This window comes from Thamnophis sirtalis, unplaced genomic scaffold, assembly GCF_051295495.1.
Source record: "Thamnophis sirtalis isolate CommonGarterSnake01/CBP01778 unplaced genomic scaffold, rThaSir2_p1.2 scaffold_5, whole genome shotgun sequence".
Lineage (NCBI taxonomy): Eukaryota > Metazoa > Chordata > Lepidosauria > Squamata > Natricidae > Thamnophis > Thamnophis sirtalis.
The window spans coordinates 94151145-94172620 of record NW_028261385.1 but is presented as its reverse complement, the minus strand read 5'-3'; the positions used below and the strand labels follow the sequence as shown (position 1 = coordinate 94172620).

At 41.7% G+C, this 21476-nt stretch overlaps 1 protein-coding gene across 15 annotated transcripts in view; it reads left to right on the top strand.

Moving 5' to 3' along the window:
* The window catches only part of ZNF462 (zinc finger protein 462), a 173165-nt gene that overhangs the window by 59796 nt on the left and 91893 nt on the right, over positions 1-21476 (top strand). For 14 of the 15 annotated variants that reach the window (XM_014064322.2, XM_087716208.1, XM_087716206.1 and 11 more), the window contains exons 2-3: positions 12995-13244; positions 14121-19546. In XM_014064322.2, coding sequence (XP_013919797.2) covers positions 13028-13244; positions 14121-19546 — 5643 coding nt within the window. In that variant the 5' untranslated portion in view covers positions 12995-13027. Of the gene's footprint in view, positions 1-10643; positions 10877-12994; positions 13245-14120; positions 19547-21476 lie in introns of those variants that run through there. The other variant, XM_087716202.1, reaches the window with a different exon arrangement.

The following is a 21476-nucleotide window of genomic DNA, read 5'->3' as shown; positions in this document are numbered from 1 at the left end:
TTGGAGTCCAGGTCCGCCCGAAACCGAGCAACTTTATCCGCGAGGAATTGGACGTAATCCTCAGCCCTGCTCTGCAAAGGATCACCCGTATCCCTCCTATTTAGGAGGGAACGGGTTATCCTGAACAGGGCGGCTGGGCGCGACTCAGCGGAAGCAATCAGAGAGGCAATGTGGGTTCTTTTTGACGTCCTGATTGCCCGGATGTACTCTCTGATGCAAGATGTTAAAAGTGCTCGGTTCGATTCGGATTTCCTGGATCTCCATTGGTGCTCTAGGCGTCTCTTTCGGCGCTTCATCTCCCGGAGATCCTCAGTAAACCAAGGGGCCCTCCTGGATCCACTGCCTCGGAGCGGCCGTAGAGGCGCAATCCGGTTAAGAGACTCCGTCGCTGCCGAGTTCCAAGCAGCAACCAGAGTCTCCGCCGGACTGCGGGCGAGAGTATCAGGAATGACCCCAAGCTCCGTCTGGAACCCCGAGGGGTCCATAAGTCGTCTGGGGCGGAACCACCTGGTCGGTTCCTCCTCCCTACAGTGGGGGTTTGGTCTCCGAAAGTCAAGCCTCAGTAGGTAGTGATCCGACCATGACAGGGGAAAGATCTCACTACCCCTCAGACCAAGATCACAACTCCACTGCTCCGAGAGAAATATGAGGTCGAGCATGTGACCCGCCAAGTGGGTTGGGCCCCGGATTACTTGGGTCAAGCCCATGGTTGTCATGGAAGCCATGAACTCCTGCGCTCCATCAGAGTGTTCACCGAGCGAAGGCAAATTGAAATCCCCCAGAACCATAAGCCTGGGGAACTCAACTGCCAGCTCGGCTACTGACTCGAGGAGCGAGGGGAGGGCTGCTGCAACGCTGTTGGGAGGCAGGTACGTTAGCAGCAAACCCACTTGACCCTTGAGGTCCAACTTCACCAGCAGGGACTCACACCCGACAAGCTCTGGAGCAGGGATCCTACGAGGAGCTAGAGACTCTCGGATAACAATGGCCACACCCCCACCCCTTTCCTGGGCCCTCGGCTGATGGAGCACCTGAAAACCCTCTGGGCACATCTCTACGAGGGGGACTCCTCCCTCCGGGCCCAGCCAGGTTTCAGTGATACATGCCAGGTCTGCCCTCTCGTCTAAAATTAAGTCCCGGACAAGAGGAGCCTTATGAACTACAGACCTGGCATTTAGCGACAGCAGCCTGAGACCAGGGTCCTGATTACTCACACCATCTGGCCTTGGAGTGGGACTCATAGGGCCGGAAGGAGGGATCTCTGTGACGTAGCGAGCCCTCCTTTCCCGGTAATGGCCTGCCCTAAAGTCCCCGCCATATCTGCCCCTCCCTGTTAAGACCGTAATGCTCCGGCCCACTCCCGTGTCCGTGCCCCCCCCAATAACCCCTGCATGCTCCGGCAGGCCCTTCGAATCAAACATCCTGAGGCTGGGATTGGCTCAGGCCCCCCTAATACTTCTGCACAGCACTCAGCACAGAGGGTACCTGGATTGGCCCCAGCCTGCTCAGGCATACACAGTCACAGAGCCATTCGCTCCCCACTAACAATTTAAAAACACAGAAAAGTTACAACAATAATAGGGATTAAAAAAAGTGGGCGCATACAACAACAGTCACATCATTCTCACCTCATTCATAAAATGCAGAGACTAAAAATTGCGCAAATCTAAAAATGGAACAATGTGAGAAGGAGGGGGGAGAGGTACTCCGCTCCTCTCCCTTCCTATGGCAAAGTCCAAGGAGGGCAAGTCCAGAGGTATGATGGGATAATGTCCCTGGTAGTTGGGATAATGTTTTTTGGGGCAGCGATGGGCAGCCGTAGTCGCAACAAAGGGGCAGGGACGTAGCTCTGGAGGTCCGAGAGTCCAGGTCCAAGTTCGTAGACAAAGTAAACAGAAAGAGCCAGATGGTAAAGATGGTAAAGAAGGGAAGGAAACTCCATAATCGTTGAAGTAATACAGGGGAGGGGGGCGCCGGGGGGGGGGCATAACGGCGACAACAAGCCTGCCAAACGATCCCCTTTGATGCCATCCGAGGCAGCTACCCCCTCCCTGGCACGATAGTTCCCTGTTCAGTTCAGTCCAAAATGGCTTTATTGGGTCTCCCGCCCGAGAAATAGAATTGTAAGGCGCCGGCCTCGTTAACACTGCCGGAAGCAAAACAAGCTGGTATAAGTCCAAGGGCTCCTCCGGGCTCCTCTCAATCGCGAAAAACAAACCCAGATGTCCGGAAAAAGCCAAAAGATGTCTGAAACGTCGCAAGCTGATAAAGCGATGGGGGGGGGCACCTGGGAGGAACGCGGCGGCGGTAAGCAAGACAAGCAAGGCCAGCTGCCAGATCTCTTCAGTGCCATCCCGGATCAGCCACCCCCTCTCTGGCATGGTAATTCGCTATGAGTCTGAGTTCAAGGCTTCCCCCAGTCGAGGAATCAAACAGCGTGATCGAAGGACGCTGGGGCCATTGAAAACCGCTGGGAAACGGCGCTGTCAGCATGCCGCCATTCCTTTACAACCAGATGGTAAAAGGACTACCGAGGGCGGTCGCATAGCCTGGGAGCCGCTCGAAAAACGGCGACCCCCCAACAACCGCCCGCTCGTGTCCCCTGGATCACCCTCTACCGTTGGGGCTCCTTCCCACATCGATTCTGACTAGGTTCGGTGGTGTTTTTAGTGTCTTTTCGCCTACCTAGTCAGAGCGGGGAAGAAACGGCAGCCATCCACAGTTCGCACATGCGCATATCTGTCTGGAGTTTATCTGCCTATCTAGGATCAAATTGCCATCACATTAATGAAAATATTTAATTCATATCATATAATGATGTTATTCTGGATTTTCTTCATATTTAAACGTACTGAGTTAGCTGTTATCATAATTGAGAGGAGACATATGGATGCAAAAGAAAAGCCTGAAATCTGTTTTGACCAAGGCCCTAAATTGCTCCAGTAACTCAAAGCAGGAATGGGGTGGGGGGAAAATGCACTCCTTTCAGCGCTGAGTTAATTATCTTAATATAAGTGTATGAACAATGGCCTGCTGGATCAGGCCTCAGGGCATCTAGTGCAGAAGTCTGTTCTCACAGTGGCCAATCAAGGGCACAAGAAGCCTACTAGTCAACCAGCAGGTGATCTTCGGTGGCTGTCCCACTGCCATCAGAGCTAATGGCCAACAACAAAGTCACCCTAAAGAACATTGTCACTAGACCCTTCATCCTACAGCCTGCAACAGGAGACACTGTAGGATTTAGTGGCATTCCAATAATAAGACATGAAGCCTCCTAGGCCTAATTGAGCCTAATTGTGTTTTCTTCTATGACTGTTCCTTGCTTCTGACTCATGTAACGTGGGGCTGTGCGTAGATTGCATTACAATTGAATTATCTCAAACTTTGGCCTTCATGTGTGGCATACTGCCAAAAAGGTTAGCCAGCACTCCCTCCCCCCCCCCCCCAGTAAACTTGCTAATAATAAATTCTGTTTGTTAATGTTCTCAGACTGATTTCAGTTTAAGCATTTTACATAGTTTCTTTTTTAAAAAAACAGCACAGATCTTAACACTGAAGCAGATTCACTGGCATTTCTTCCAGCATTTTATGACATCAAGGAAGGAATTTCATAATTCTTAGATAATAGATTTTATTCACTTAGGAAGCAGCAGGTAATGCTCCTTATTTGTGACTGGTTTCAAGTTCAGCTGAATATGAATTCTGTTCCTCTTTTGCACTTCATTGTTCTCTCACTTTATTGTCTTATGTGTTCTGGTTTACTTGGCCCAGCTCCAGCAGCATGTAAAAACAGAATAAACTGACCTCATCAAGTTTGTGTCTTCATAGAACTGATTTTGGTCAGGAAAAATGGAAACTGAAAGTCCATAACTTTCAAAAGTTCAGACCTGTTAATTAGCCTGGATAGAATAAGTTTTATGAGATGAAAGACAGAATATATTGGTAGCTCTGCATGAATATAATTTGATTCGTTTTCATATAAGCGGTTAGTATAAGTTTGTGTTGATCATGATGAGACTTAATTATAGCTACTTTTAATTGGTAACAATTTACTATTTTATTGATGTGAAAAATTAAACTACAATTCATACCTTTTTTTTTAAAGTTCCATTTTTAATTTAAAAAAATCAAATAATTTATTATTATGAATGAAAAAGATAAAGTTTTGGAGCCAGGTAGAAATACTAATGCAGTTAATACAACACCATAATAAAATGTGTGTATTTGTCTGTCATATTCATATATGTGTGTGTTTGTGTGTGTGTTACATTTTTGCTGATAAATAAATGGAGACTTTATTTAACAGCAAAAATGTAACACAAAATGGTTTTTTGTGTAAGCGACTGCCTGGAAGGCTCCTAGAGTGGAAGTGAAAGGCAAAAGGGAAGCAGTACGTTTATATACATACATACATACATATATACATACATACATACATACATCCTACGACATTACATTCAAGTACAAAATATGAAACCAGGGGAAACACCCAAACAAAGGGATGTCCATATGACAAAGATTAAGAAATACAGCCTAGGCACAGCACAATTCTTTGCATATCTCCTCTGAAGTAGATTTGTGTTGAAATTTATGTTAATAAAATAAAGCAATGAAGATTCCTCTCTTACTCCTGAGCTTTTACACAACAGCTGTTGGGATCAAGTTGGCATTTCATACTGGAATGCAATATGATGTCCAGATTTATCAAACTAATTTTCACCCTAATATCTTGATTTTCAAGGGAAGCATCACATTCTGTTATATTTTCTGCATCTGAAAAACAAACAGTATATAGTCACTGAACTTGAAGTAGTATTGTCCCTGTAGAGATCTGAAACCTGATTTCATCCCAATTGTTTCAGTGTTCACCAATTATCCCACTGCAGCCACAAGTCTAATTTCCTTGCAACAGACTGGTTAAGTAGTGTTTTCTATGCCATACATATTAGTCTTGCCTAAACTGGCATCATCCGGATGTATTAGATTAAACCTCAATTCACCCTTGGCATCATAACTATGGAAATCTTATAACTGGAGTGCAACAGGCTTGGGGAATAGTGCTCTACACCAGTGGTTCTCAACCTGTGGTCCGTGGATCCCTGGGTGGCCCACAATATCAAAAGGGGTCTGCGAAGGTTTGAAGAAATGTTATGATTTGAATCTTGAATTAGGTCTTGGGAGTCCATGGCCACAAAAGGTATTTAAAGTCCGTGGTGAAAAAAATGTTGAGAACCACTGCTCTACACCATAGTGTTATAACACTATATAAAGCATGCTGTAGAAATTAATTGTTGAATCAATCACAATCACAAATTTTGTGATTTGTAAGGAGGTTTCAACTCTTCAAATAACATCTGGAGAATAGAATTCTTCCCCTCCCACAGCAAAAGGAGTAAGTCTGTATAAAATACCACTAACTCACAAATCAGAAGTTTTTAATGAACATTTTGAACATAATCAGTTTTTATGATTTTTCCAATGTCTTATTTTATTGGTGTCTAGAGGAGAGCCCCATATCTTATATATCCATTAAGTTAAGATTTTGAGATCTTACTTTGTCAAGCACTCTCCCTCTTAATATTATCTGATCTGTATCCTCCTTTCCTGCTTTTTAGCAGATACAAATTAAAACATTTATTTTAATTTCACTCTTTGGTCTGTAAAATGGTATTAAGCTACATTTCATACCTTTTTAAAAACAGTTCATTTTTAAATCAAAATTACTAATTTTAATATAGTTTGATAATTGAAAAGCTGTGGAACAAGATTTTAAAAATAATGCAATTAATAGAGCCCAATGCAAAATGTTTGAATGATTAAATGATGAGATCAAGATGCCAAGCCACTAGGCATGAATGAATCTACATTTTTTCTTGTTTTTAACATTCCTTATTGCTCTTTAAAAATGCTAATTGATTGTATTAACATTTTTGTGCTTCTTTTTAATTATATTGGCTTCTCTTGAAAGATATTTATTTTGGAAAAGCAAAATAAGAAAGAAATACATTCCTTTGGAAAACAGAAATCCTGAGAATCCTTTTCTCACTTTGGACCCAAAGTGGATTTGTACATCTTAATACATCTTGTGAAGTATTAGAATAAAACATATTCACTTCTTGTCTTCCCAGCATGTTTATAATCATGTATCTTTAACCACATATACCTGCATGAATAGATTTCCACTTGCATATTATCTACTTCCTTGTCAAGCAACACAAACAAAATTCACACCCATGTTATATCCAAACCAGCACTTATTGCACACATTGTATTATATAATTCTGGAGTTTAATTCCAACAAGGACTTCAATGTTTATTTGCTTCTGTTTGTATGGTTGATGGCCTTCAGTAAAAGATATCCCAACCTTTCATGCAAATCTTAAGTTTTGTTCTGTTGAAAAGTCTACTCTTCTGTCCACCACAACCGCTTAAAGTTGTTTTCTGAATGGAGGTATTGGAATTTTCCTTTAAGAGCAAAACCATTTGTCAAGTTGATCAGAAGGAGAACATCTCTTAATTTTGGAGTAATACCCTGGTTTTGTAACAGTGTTTGTAGAGGTCTGCTGAGGAGTCTCAAACCTATGTTGAGTTTGTTCGTATGTATAGATACAAAAACTTCTTAAAGTTTTTTTTTTTAGTAACTAGATATTCAAGTATGATCTTCTTTATATATACCTTAGGAAATTTCAACCCTCTCCCATGAAACCACAAATTGCAGCTTGGTACCGGTAGTTGCTCCAGTATTCATAAGCTCTTTTTAACTAGCTATCAATCTACTTCCTTCCTTACTTCTGCTCCTTCACCACATTAAACCTATCAGAGGCAGTTGGCCTCCACATATTAAGGCTTCTCTTGGGCTCAAGGTCACTGCACTAAGTCTGGGTGCTTTTCTAGCTATATAGTCACATCCTGTCACCCATTTCCTCTCTGTTTCTCTCAGCACTACTACAAAGGGCTATTTTCCATTACTTTCATAAAGTCATCAGACTAAATATTCTAAATATTTCATGCCCAGAAAAACTTAAGGTGAGTCTATAATGAGAAGGTACAATTAACATTTAGTATGGCTATCATTTGTTGGTTTTGTGCAATTTAAACTGAGATAGGTTTCTATCAGTTCTTTACTTGTGAAGCATTCTAGAATTGCACACACACGAACAGTCACGGTTAACACTAACCATTAACCATTGTTTCCCATTGTGATGTTCTTCAATTGAACTTTGGATTGGAGAAGATTTGCAAATGATTTTGAGCAAATTTTGTTGCTGCCTATGCATAGAACCAGAACATAGTTGAAACCAGATAGCAGGAGGAAATTCCTTACTAAAAAGGGAGCTGCCCATTGCAAATCTAGTTTCTGATTGGCCAGTTTTCATGAGATAGTGCTGTGTTTGCACTAGATCTAATATGGATGATACAGAGATGACAGTTCACAATATTTTTGAAATTGTCAACATAATTTGTCCTAAAGACACTGTATGTAATAGACTTAACTGTCAATCTAAGGTAGCAATAGGAGACTTTGCATTAGGACTGCTAGTGTTTCCTGATTTAAAATCAAAAATTCTGTAGCAGGGAAATTGTAAAAAAGAACAGAAAAGAAAGAATGCACTCGGTATGATGTTGCTTTCGGTATTTCAGGTTCTATTTCTTGAAGGTTTTGTAAGATTTATAATTAGTTGGCTGTTGAATCACATTGCTGTTTCAATGCTTATTTTGGGTAATGTCTCTCCAGCATAAGGAGGGGGGGTGGGATGAGAGCAATGCTGTGGCCTTCTGGATTCTATTAAGAGATGTTTGCTCAAATGTAGGGAGAATGCAAAACTTCTGTACAATTGTATCTTTGGAGGATTCATAACAGTTTTTCTCTCACCAAGAATCCTTCCTTCCTTCCTTATCCTCCTATATGGAACTTGAGATACTTCTTGAGATGGATATTAGAAAAATGACCAGCATATTTTTATTTAAATAAACTGTAATTATTCCCCAATCAATTCTAGTGTTTGTCTGTGTGTTTTGTCATGTTAAGTAAGAAGACCTGTGTTTGAAGGTTGAAAGATTTCACATACTGAGTAATTTTAAACAATGGCTGGGATACATAGAAGTCTATCAGGGTTGGGACACTACATCTTTTTACTCTTTGTTTCCCTCTATGAAATCTCTAATTTTTTACATCACGTTACAATATTCAAATATGTTATCTTTTAAAAACAGAAAAAGTTTCTAAACTTGGAAGCAATTTTATTATTCTTTAATCTAGAATGCAAATAAAATGGAATTAGAATTTTAGAAAAATGCTGTTTAAGTATTTATCTGAATGTGTGGGAGACCTAAATTATTTTTGTGTTTGCTGAATTATAGGTATAGCTTTCTGTATGATCAGGAATTGAAAGAAATAAGAGTTCTGAGTTGCCTTGATAGGTCTACTTATATTGGAACAAATATGATTTCCTTTCCAGATTTTCCACTTGACTGATAATGGAGCTGAGCCCTGTGCCCTACCCCAGTCTTCACAACCTTAACAACTTTAAGCTACATGAACTTCAACTCCCTACATTCTCTACCCAGCCATTGGGGAATTATGGGAGTTGAAGTCCACATGTCTTAAAGTTTCTAAGATTGAAAAACACTGCTCTAGACTTTGAGCTCTCCACATTAAGTGAACATCTAAATGGGATTAGAAAATATGTGGTACATTAATGCTCTCATACATGGTTGCTTCAGTGCCATGTAAAGCTCTTTGCAAACCTCTTTAATGTCTCTTCAATACTTAATCATTCCAAAATGTTACCTAATGCTAATTATTAGAATGGTTGCATTAAGACAGGGATATCAAACTCGCATAGTCACGGTGTTGTCACGTGATATATCGGGACTTTCCCCCCTTCGCTAAACCTGGCGGGGGTGGAGGCAGCACGTGATGCATCCAGCCGTGGGCCGCAAGTTTGACGCTCCTGCATTAGGAATAAGCAAGTAGTTGTTTATTAAATAAGAGTAATTGAAAAATCAGGGCATAAGACATCCATGGTGGCCCCAGTGCTTATTGGCACATTGGGTGCCATACCAAAAATTCTTGGATGGCACTTTCCATCTGTCAATTGCAGGAGGCCAGTATGCTTGGATCTGCATATATACTACACTGATAATATCAGAACATCCTAGGTTCCTGGAAAGAATTTCATGCATGTGAAGTTGAACACCAGTTAAGGAACTGGTAGTTGTGACTTCACCTTGTTGTGAACAAATAACAATGATGCTATTTTTAAGTTGGCATAAATTTTCTTTTGGATGCCAAATTTTTAACAAATTTTTGTTTGGCAGCCAGGTTTTGAATAACTTTCTTAGTCTTTTGGGTTTCTTTATTATTTTGTTTTTGTATAATCCATAATAATATGGACAGTATGCCACTGCTGCCTTTGTCATTATGGACAAACATGCCAATATTGTTTCCATATATCTTCTCTTTCATGTGCATCTTGACAGCATATTAACATCAGCAGTGAAAAGCTCCATTCTTTGGCTGACAGATGGTTCTCCCTGCTCTCTTATCTTCCCTAGACAAAGAAAAATACAGACACACTATTTTGACCACTGAAACCACGTAAGGCCTTTGGAGGAAGCTCATCTCTACCTTCAAATGTTCTAGAAGTAATAAATAAATAAATAATAAGGAAATCGTTTCTTCAGATTTTGGTGAAAACATGAAACTGAAGACTGCTCAGATGTAACTGGCCATAAAGTTATTAAAGTCAGAGGCACTGTCTTGAAAGTTAAGAGAGTATATGTTAAATAAATGCATGCACACAGTCCTCCAGCATGGTTGGTTTTTTTTTTTTTGTTTTTTTTTTTGGAGTGGGTGGGTGGGTGGCGGGGAGAAAGATCTCCTTTAAAACAAACAAAAGCTGAGCCAGCAACATCTTGCTATGAGAATCTAGGTGTCAGGTGTGCTTTTTCTTCAGCTCAGAGCTTCTGCTCAGTTCAGCCAGATCTGTCCTGGGACAGTTGTCCTTGTTAATAGTTGACAATTGCATTACCCTGCGTTCTTGTTTTGCTACAGAACAAGTGGAGTGTTTGGTCTGAGTGATTTACTCATGGGCAAGCCAGAGTTAATAACCTTTAGAAGAAGCTTCAAGAAAATGCAACCATGTGGTACTGACAACTCTCACTTGCTTTTTTTAACCTTGTAGGGAGATATTTCATTTGTTATTCCCCCACCCCTCTCTCTTCTTCCTTATGATTCCTAAGCTGATGTGAGAACTTTCTAAACAAGGAGGAGCACAGCAGAGAAAGTCCTGCTTCTTTCTTCCCCTTTTCTTTCTTTCTTTTCTTTTCTTTTTTCTTTTGGTTCCTTTCAGTCCTTAAAGGAAGACTCCATCCGGTATGTAAAGGAAGAGATTCCCCGCCCGTTTTTTTTTTCTTTCCCCTTGGTTTCCACACACAATGGAGCTTTCAAGAGAACCTCTCTCCAAAGGAATAGCTGCAGCCTTTGTGTTGAAGGGTGTGCCTATTGGCAAGGCTTGCTAAGCAGACAGCTTGGCTGGTGATTAACAAAGGTCATTAGACTTTGGAATCTGGCAGGCAGAGTCAGATGGTATGTCTTCTGTGGATAGAAGAATGACTCCCATGAGGTTAAAGCGCATACTGTGGAAGGCTTTCCCCCTCCCTCTTCTTCTTTTCTTTCTCCTGGTTCTCCGTCTGCCTCCCTTTCTTCTATCCATCCTGTCTTGAAATAATAACAATAGTAATAATAATAACAATCTGGTTGCATTACTGCTTCTTGCTTTGCTTTGGACCGGGAGGCCACCTGGCCAGATCTTTTTTGCTTAAGCAAAGACTGTTGCTGATGGATCATTGAGGGTTGGAAGAACCTTCAGAGGTATTTTGACCATGGCTTTGTTCAAGGAGAGGAGGAAAAAAGCTGGTTGGATTGCAACCTTGAACTTGGGCATCTGTTCTTTCCCCTTCAAGGGGGGGGGAAATCTGTTTTCTAACCCTGGCCTTGGAAAGCAAAGGAGAAGATGGAAAATATTGTGTGGTGGAGATGAGGCTGAGATAAGTGAAGCCATGTTGTGTGCAGGCTGGAAGCTCTCAGCCTATCTCTCCCTTACTTAATACATGGCTTGCCTGAGCTAAAATGGCTGCTCTGTCTGTCTCTCTCTCTCTCCCCCTCTACCTCTCTCTCTCCCTCCTAAAGCTCAGAGGACTAGGACAGCTTAGTGAGTCTTAAAGCGTCAGTGACGCAGGAGCTCATATCTCTTGAAAGTGTGATAAACACATTCAGAGAGCTGTGGCTTGTTTGACTTACCGGTAGATGAAAAGACTATGCTGAGGATTGGGGGGGGGGGGTTAAGAAGATGGACAGTGAGAAGATCCGTTTCATTATTTCCTCTCCTGCTTTTTCCTCTGGAGCGTTTTGAATTCAAGAAGAGTCGTCTGCTGCACCATGGCAAAAGGGGTTGGGGGAAGGGGGAGGGAAAGAGAGATTGTTTTCAGGTCTAATGGACTGTGCAAAAGGAGACTTATGGGGTGGGGCCTCTGTGTTCACTGCTGTAATTTGATCCAGAGCAGATAGCAACCTCTTCCACACACAGTCTGGTCTGGTGCTTGCACATAAAAGATTTTGAGTCTCCTGATTGTTGTTAACATTGTTAGCTGAAAAGGAGGCAGGGCCAGCATTCAGCCTTTCAGGGCAAAGAGGAAGGTGAAGTGGGGCACCAAGAGATTGCCGTGGGTGTGCGTTTTCTGCTTATTAGGTCCACATTTTTAAAACCATGCCATCGAGAGGAATTTTCTTCTGATGCAGAATCCTGGTAGTGTTACTTTTTCTTTGTAATACGGGTGGCAGACTGGTCGGCTTTGAACATTTGATAAACATCACCTCATGTTACATGACAATGAGAAGATGGGATTTTTTTCAAAGCTCATTTGAGCTGCTGTTCCATCTCTTGGTCTGGTGGAGCTCCTAGACTAAATATGACCTGAATTGTGTGAGGAGACTTTAAAATAAGCAGCTCATTAAGGTAATAGCTGCTGGATTACTCAAAGCTAGCATACAGTTAGTGTATGAAAATAAGTCGGTATCTTATCCTAGTCTGCTACATATTTTCAACCTACTCAGAGATAATTTCTCAGAAGAATGGAAACTATAGAATTGATCAAATATTTAATCAGCACGTTTAAAATCATGAGGTCTGAAATACCGGGAGAAATATATATATATATATATAATCTTGCTAAAGTTCCTTTTCTATTATTGAAGGAGGTTTAGATGATGTTAGGCTATCATTTTCTTTTAACTTGCAAGCTTGGAATTTCACAATTTTGGCCCTACACATTTGGAAAGCTCTAGAGTTGAGAGGGGTTACATAAAACAACATTAAGTAATAGCTAGTAATATCAAATGTGTAGTAAATCGGAAAGGGGGAAGTAGTTTAAAGACTCTTTGGTTAAAAGTTTGGACTCACCATGAGAGAGGAGGTGGCTGTACCAACTTAAAACTCAACATCAGTTGAACTTAAACAAGTTGCAGATATCAGCCTAACAGGGTTGTTAAGAAGGTTAAAATTGGATAAGGTATAATATGTGTGCCACGTAAGCTTGGAGGAAGCATGGGATTAAATGTCTTAAGTAAATAATCTGCTTGGCTTTCTAAAACTTTTTCAACAATGGTCCCCTTGCATTTTATTGTTGATGGCTTTCCAATAGATGCTTCCTTGTTCTTTGGAACTGGATTGATGAACAGGTAAAGTGAGAGTAGAAAGGGCAATTAGGCAAGACTTCTGCATAAAGTAACTATGAGTCACATATTTGAATGTATCAAAAGTACATTAGGTTCCAGATTTCTGTTAAAAAAATGTTACTGTTCTGGTATGCTGTACTTCTTGTGCTTGGAGAATATTTCTTTTCCCATATTTGCTCAGTACTGAATCTGCTGCTGTAACAGTTTTGTAAACTGTTCTTATAGGCAATATGTTTCTTCTCCATCTTTTTTCAGGTTTTCCTAATGTAAAGCTTAGCAACAAAGATCATGGAGGTGCTGCAGTGTGACGGCTGTGATTTTCGAGCGCCTTCCTATGAAGATCTTAAAGCTCACATCCAGGATGTTCATACTGCATTTCTGCAGCCCACGGACGTTGCTGAAGAAACTCCTAGCCCATCAAGATTCGGTTCCATGAACAGTGACCCGGCTGAGGTGGAGTATTCTTTGGTAAAAGATGAATTTGCAGTGGCAGATGGGATGGCAGGTAACTTTCTATTTGGAACGTCATTCTGAGAAGTTATCCCATTGCAGCAGTCTCACATTACCATCCTAATCGCCATATCCGAATCTTATGACAGATAAAAATAACCAGGAATTGCTTTGCAGGAAAACTAACACCTGTGTTACTCATATTCAACAGGAAGCAACCATACCCTATGACTAAGAATGTAGATTCCAAGAAGTATTCATCAAGGAATCTGTTATATGTTCATTATGGTTTGGTTGAAAAGGGGGAAAAATAGCCATATATGGTGGATTGATCCCTCCAGGGCTGCTCAGTTTTTGTTCAGACTTTTTTTTCTTTTGTTACATTCAGAATTTACAACACAATGTCTAGAAAGGCACTTGTATGTGAAACTCATAGTATGCATGCATTTAAAGATAAATATTTTATGGAACAACTTTAATAGTTTAGTTGCTAGCAGCCTTTTGTTGCTAACAAGACTTGGGAAGTTTGTGTTTGTGTGCGTATGGTACGTATGCCTAACTTGTACTGGAATTTTATCCTTATTTGTTAAGTAGTTATTGGGGGTGGGGGATGGTTAAATTATTTAGAAATAATATATATGAATTCAGCACTCTATAACTAACATTAAAAATGTGTATCTATGTATGTATTTACATTTCAATTTCAATTGTGCTTTTATTACTATCTTTCCCTGGAAGACAGTTGTAAAGAATAAGGTCGTGGGTTTTTTTTTAATTTTGTTTTTGGGGTTTTGTTTTTAACATCCTATCTAGTATTTATGAACCAAATACCTTGGGAGGAAACACAGCTTTGAAGGGGGAAAAGAAAAACAAATAACAGGCACTGTGGTACGCATATTATAATATTTACTATTTTTTTCTTCTTTTTTAGGGCAAAATGCAGCTCAGCTGGGAACTGGCAATTACTACAGCCATAGCCAGGGTTATTATGGCCAACATATGCTCTCCAAATCAGCAAGCAAGTTTTTCCAGTGTAAATACTGTGTACGTTATTTCCGATCCAAAAACCTTCTTATAGAACATACCCGGAAAGTCCATGGTGCTCAGACTGGAAGCTCCCCAACTGGATCCACAGGTGCTGGTTCCTTAAACTACAACATCATGATGCACGAGGGCTTTGGGAAGGTCTTTTCATGCCAGTTCTGCACCTACAAATCTCCAAGACGTGCACGCATTATAAAACATCAGAAGATGTACCACAAAAACAGCCTGAAGGAGAGCTCAACCCCTCCTGCTTCTTCTGCTGCTATATCTGAATCAACTTCTACATCTGTTTCGATGCAGGATTCGTGCAAGGAGCTTCCAGCTGAAGTTGTTGAACGTAGCATTTTGGAGTCTATGGTCAAACCTTTAACCAAATCAAGAGGCAACTTCTGCTGTGAATGGTGTACCTACCAGACGCCCCGAAGGGAACGTTGGTGTGATCATATGATGAAGAAGCACCGAAGCATGGTAAAAATACTGTCCAACCTGAGGCAGCAACAGGATGGGACCAACATGTCAGATGTTGTAAACAAGAGTCCCCCAAGCCCTCCCCCAAACTCTAACTATATACCCATGAATGCTTCTGGGCGAGAGATGCCCAATGCAACTGTCCCAAACTACAGAAGTTCAGTAAACAATTCTCTTATCAGGTCCAACGCCTCTCCAAAATTTTCCTCTGCTTCCTATCCTCAGATGAAACATAAGGCTCCTCACAACTCGGGCATTGTTAATTTGTCTGACCGATCTCGCTATGGAGTTGGTGACATGGCAAATTCTACTGATCTGGATACCAACAGTATGCTGAATGACTCCAGTTCAGATGATGAGCTCAATGAATTAGACAGCGAGAATGGGTTGAACTCTATGGATCACCAAAGCTCAGGACTAACTGCTGAGCAGCTGATGGGATCTGAGGGCCACAAGTTACTGGAAACCAAGGGGATTCCCTTTAGAAGGTTTATGAATAGGTTCCAGTGTCCTTTCTGCCCTTTCCTTACCATGCATCGGCGAAGCATCTCTCGCCACATTGAAAACATCCACCTCTCTGGAAAGACAGCCGTCTACAAATGTGACGAATGTCCTTTCACCTGCAAGAGCTCTTTTAAGCTTGGTGCTCATAAGCAGTGTCATACTGGCGCAGCATCGGACTGGGATGCCGTGAATTCCCAAACTGAAAGTATAGCTTCTTCTTTAAACGAAAGTACAGTATCCTACGAAGGGGGGAATATAAACGGCAGGAAATCTGGGGGGATAATGGATTCCATGCAGCAACAGCAGCAGTCTCCCCAGTCCAATTCGCAGCATCCGTATAAATGCACCATGTGCAATTATTCCACCACAACTTTGAAAGGCCTTCGGGTTCATCAGCAGCACAAGCACTCATTTTGCGATAACTTGCCAAAATACGAGAGCCCATCAGCAAATACCCTGCAAGACAGCGAGCCCGATGCTCATGCTTCTCCCAGCACTGTGAAGAAAAGCCAGACCTCAATTCTTGGACTGTCTTCTAAAAACAACTTTGTAGCAAAAGCCTCTAGGAAGATGTCCAATGACTTTCCCTTAGATCTGTCCCCAGTCAAGAAAAGAACCAGAATTGATGAGATTGCCAGTAATTTGCAAAGCAAAATCAATCAGAACAAGCAGCAGGAAGATGCAGTCATTAATGTGGAGGATGATGAAGAGGAAGAGGATGACAATGAAGTAGAAATAGAAGTAGAACTGGACAAGGAAGAAGAACAAACAGAACCACTGTTGGAAATAGCGGCATTTGCTTCCCAGCAAATATGGGGAAGAGACCCAGGTGATCCTCAGAAAGAGCCCAGCTACAGGAATATCCCCCATGATTACAGCTCCACCAATGGGGCAGAAATTGAGCTAACTATATCTGAAGATGAGGAAGAATATTATTGTTCTTCGGTGGGTTTGAAGGATCCAGGACTGAATTCATCTATTCTAGGCAGCCAGGCAAGCCTATATGGATCTGATCAAAACAATGAGAATTCAGATTTTGGTGATTCTGGAAGGCTTTACTATTGTAAACACTGTGACTTCAGCAACAAATCTGCCAGGAGTGTCAGCACTCACTACCAACGGATGCATCCCTACATAAAATTCAGCTTTAGGTATATCCTTGATCCCAACGACCACAGTGCAGTGTATAGGTGTCTTGAATGTTACATTGATTATACAAACTTTGAAGATCTGCAACAGCATTATGGTGAGCATCACCCGGAAGCCATGAATGTATTAAATTTTGATCATTCTGATTTGATCTATCGCTGTCGCTTCTGCTCTTACACCAGCCCCAATGTTAGGAGTCTAATGCCGCACTACCAAAGAATGCATCCGACTGTTAAAATTAACAATGCCATGATATTCTCAAGTTACGTAGTGGAGCAACAAGAAGGGTTAAGCTCAGAATCGCAAACACTGAGAGAGATACTGAACTCTGCTCCAAAAAACCTGTCTACTTCGACCCCAGTTGCACGTGGGACTTGTGGCATACCTGCTGCTTTTAACAAAAGTTCTTCAAAGGGCAACAGCCCCGAATCTGAAAGCCAAAAAGAATCAACAGTCAACAGTGTTGTAGTTTATGATTGTGATGTCTGTTCCTTTGCAAGTCCCAACATGCATTCTGTCTTAGTGCATTACCAGAAGAAACATCCCGATGAGAAGGCTTCATATTTTAGGATTCAAAAAACGATGCGTGTGGTGTCAGTAGAGAGGGGTTCTGCCCTGGCTCAGATGGCTTATGAACTAGGGTCACCTGGCTCTCCCAAAATGTCACCGTTACCACCTCCACCACCTCCAGACCTTACCACTGAGCTTTACTACTGCAAACATTGCTCTTACAGCAACCGGTCAGTGGTTGGGGTACTAGTGCACTACCAGAAAAGGCACCCAGAAATAAAAGTGACTGCCAAATACATTAGGCAGGCACCCCCAACTGCTGCAATGATGAGAGCTGGAGAGATACCTCCTGGTGTTCGTAGACCTACAATGCAGCACCTGAATAGGGACAATGCAGATGGTGCTGTAGCTCCAGCGGAGAACGAGATGTTCTTCTGCCAGCACTGTGATTATGGAAACCGGACTGTAAAAGGGGTCCTTATTCATTACCAAAAGAAGCATCGTGATTTCAAAGCCAATGCAGATGTGATTAGGCAACACACAGCCACCATCAGGAGCCTCTGTGACCGGGGTCAGAAAAATTCCCCGGGTGGCTTACAAATTCCTACTTCTGGTTCTGAGCAAGAAAGGGCTAAGTTAAGAGCTCTCAAATGCAGGCAGTGCTCTTATACATCTCCTTATTTCTACGCACTGCGGAAGCACATTAAAAAGGACCATCCAAGCTTGAAGGCTACTGTCACATCTATTTTGAGGTGGGCGTTTTTGGATGGTTTAATAGAAGCTGGATATCACTGTGAATGGTGTATCTATTCTCACGCAGAACCCAGTGGCCTGCTAGTGCATTACCAAAGGCGACATCCTGAACATTACGTTGATTACACATATATGGCAACAAAACTCTGGGCAGGGCCAGATCCTTCACCTCCAGCCTTACTAATACCATCAGAAATGAAAATATATAGATGCAGAGACTGTATTTTTGAAGCCTCTTCCATTTGGGATATCACTAATCACTACCAAGCTTTTCACCCTTGGGCTATGAATGGAGATGAATCGGTGTTACTAGATATTATCAAGGAAAAAGATGCTGTGGATAAAATGAACCCAGTATCAGATGGTATTGGTGCCAGAATAATTTCAGAGGATCATTTAGCATTGCCACACGGGGACCCAGATACCGAATACGCAGAAGAGTCAAAACTTTCCCAAGATAAAGCTCTTCAGCTCACCTCGGTGAACCCTGCAATATCCTCTACACCATACCAGTGTACAGTGTGCCAGTCTGAATATAACAATTTGCATGGACTTCTCACCCATTATGGAAAAAAACACCCTGGGATGAAAGTGAAAGCTGCAGATTTTGCACAAGACATTGATATTAATCCAGGAGCGGTGTACAAATGTAGGCATTGTCCTTACATTAACACACGCATCCATGGCGTTCTTACACATTACCAGAAGAGACACCCTTCCGTGAAGGTCACGGCAGAGGATTTTGTGCATGATGTGGAGCAGCCTGCTGACATGAGCCAGAATGACGTGGAGGAAACCAGCAGGATTTTCAAGCAAGGGTATGGTGCTTACCGGTGTAAATTGTGCCCCTATACGCATGGCACTTTGGAGAAGCTCAAAATTCATTACGAGAAATACCATAACCAGCCTGAATTTGATGTATTTGCACAGTCTCCTCCGAAATTCTCTGCCTCCCTGGAGCCCGAAGTTCTCACTGAAATTAAGCCCTCCCCTGAGATGACTCCAGAAGATCTCCTCGGAGACGATTCACTGCCATCTTCCCACTTTTCCAGTTCCCATTTGGTTTCTCATACTGTGTTCCGCTGCCAGCTTTGTAAGTATTTTTGCTCCACTCGGAAAGGGATAGCCAGGCACTACCGAATAAAACACAACAATGTTCGGGCACAGCCAGAAGGCAAGAACAACCTCTTTAAATGTGCCCTGTGTTCCTACACAAACCCTATTCGTAAAGGTCTGGCTGCTCATTACCAGAAGCGGCACGACATTGATGCTTACTACACGCATTGCTTAGCAGCATCAAGGACTATAAGCGACAAACCCAACAAAGTGATCATCCCCTCACCCCCCAAGGAGGACTCTCCTCAGCTAAGCGAGGAACTGAGAAGGGCGGTGGAGAAGAAGAAATGCTCCCTCTGCTCTTTCCAGTCCTTCAGCAAGAAAGGCATAGTCTCCCACTACATGAAACGCCATCCCGGAGTATTCCCTAAGAAACAACATGCCAGCAAGCTTGGGGGTTACTTCACTGCGGTGTACGCGGACGAGTATGAAAAGCAGCAACCTCCCCCAGAAGAGAGGAATGATTTTGAGAAGCCCGAATTGGAGGTGGAGGCTCCAGAGATGGAGTGGCTTCCCTTCCGGTGCGTCAAATGCTTTAAGCTCTCCTTCAGCACAGCCGAGCTGCTCTGCATGCATTACACTGACCACCACAGCAAGGACCTGAAGAGGGATTTTACCATCCTGGGAAGTGGGGCCCGTTTCCAGTGCAGGCACTGTGATAGTAAGCTGCAAAGCCTGGCGGAGCTGACCACGCACTTGAATGGCCACAATGAGGAATTCCAGAAACGTGCCAAACGCCAAGAGAGGAGGAAGCAGCTTCTGAGCAAGCAGAAATATGCGGATGGTGCTTTTGTAGATTTCAAAGCAGAGAGGGTAAGGATCAGATTTTACATTGCTTTCTTCCTATTTGATATTATTTTTATTATTATTTTTTTATTATTATACAATTGTATCACAGCGGCCAGTTGTTTCGCCGGATTTGGCATTGGTTACTAGTCAGGCCCCACCCAGGGGTCTAGGACGTCGTAACGTATTTTCGTAATATGCGTGCAGATCCAAGCAGTGCGGCTTTTTGCATTTGACTGATGGTGATTTTGTCAATTTTTAACTGTTTTAAATTTATTATTATTATTATTATTATTATTATTATTATTATTATTATTATTATTTTCATTAAACATGAAACTCAGTCAACTGAACATTCAAAAATGCATCACAGATACCATTGACTGGTGCTAATGGTTGATACAGGTTGCTGCCAGCATCCTAGGTATCAACCAGGCATCTTCTTAAAATGTATGTTGTTTCGAGTCTTTTGCAGCTCCGCTGGCGCTTATTATTATTATTATTATTATTATTATTATTATTATTATTATTATTATTATTATCATCTTCTTCTTCTTCTTCTTCTCCTCCTCCTCCTCCTTCTCTTTCTTCTTCTCCTCCTTCTTCCTCCTCCTTCCTTCTTCTTCCTTCTCCTCCTCCTCCTCCTCCTCCTTCTCTTTCTTCTTCTCCTCCTTCCTCCTCCTCCTTCCTTCTTCTTCCTTCTCCTCCTCCTCCTTTTCTGGCTCCTTCTGCTTTTCTTCTTCTCCTTCTCCTCCTCCTCCCTCTCCACCCTCCCCATTCTGCTAAGAATACTAATTTATTATTATTGCCCTTGGTAACTGAAAAGCTACAGGCTCTAGAGTCATTGGGTTGTGCCAGTCAGTTCCATGCCCATTGTTTCCTTTTTCATTTCTTTTCTCCTTTAGACTCCTGGCATGCCGTTTCATTTCCTCCTTTCCTAACTTTTCAAAGTGACTTTCTCTTTGAATAAGAAAATCATAATTGTTCTTCTTCCTATCTGTTCCTCTGTCCCCATGTCAAATATATTTTTTGCTCTTGAACAAATATCAAGAATGCAAGGAAATAATTGAGAAGAAAATCCAGTTCAAAGCCCTTTGTATCTGTGGATGTAAACCAATCTCTTTAAATGAACTGTATATGAAATTAAATGCTTCGTTTGCTTGATGATATCGTGGAAGAACGTGCCTCTTTTGGAAGTCGTCAAAGAGTGAATGTCATGTGTAATAAAACTTGCTCTTAATGGCATTCTGTCATACAGAGAGATGTTTTAGCAAGTTGGTGCTAGAGAGAAAAGGGAAATGATAAATGCATCTCATTGGATCAAAAGCTACCTTCTGGTTTTGCAGGGGAATTATTTTCAAATGAGATCTCAATGGAATATAGTCTTGAGAGTGATATTTTTAGTGAGGGAAGAAATAAGAATATGGCAGATTGCAGAAATGATCATGATGGTTCAGCATTCTGGAAAAAGGATCAGAATGATCAAAACAGTGAAGTTAAGAAAAACTTCATGGCCACAGATTCTGAAGAGATCGTGTTTGATCGGAATGATTCAGCGTTTATTACTTTTACAGCATATTTGTCTGAAATGTTTGTACATACTACAGGTAGCCCTCGGCTTACAGCAGTTCATTTAGTGACCATTCAAAGTTACAATGGCAACTGAAAAATGTGACTTATGACCGCTTTTCAAAGTTACAACCTTTGCAGCATCCCGATGATCATGTGATCAAAATTCAGATGCTTGGCAACTGGTTCATATTTATGACCGCTGCTGTGTCCCAGGGTCATGTGATCTACCTTTTGTGACCTTTTGACAAGCAAAGTCAATGGGAAAGTCAGATTCACTTAAAACCTGGGTTACTAACTTATCAACTGCAATGTTTCACTTAACAACTATGGCAAGAAAGGTTGTAAAATGGGGCAAAATTCACTTAACAAATGTATCAAGAGAAAT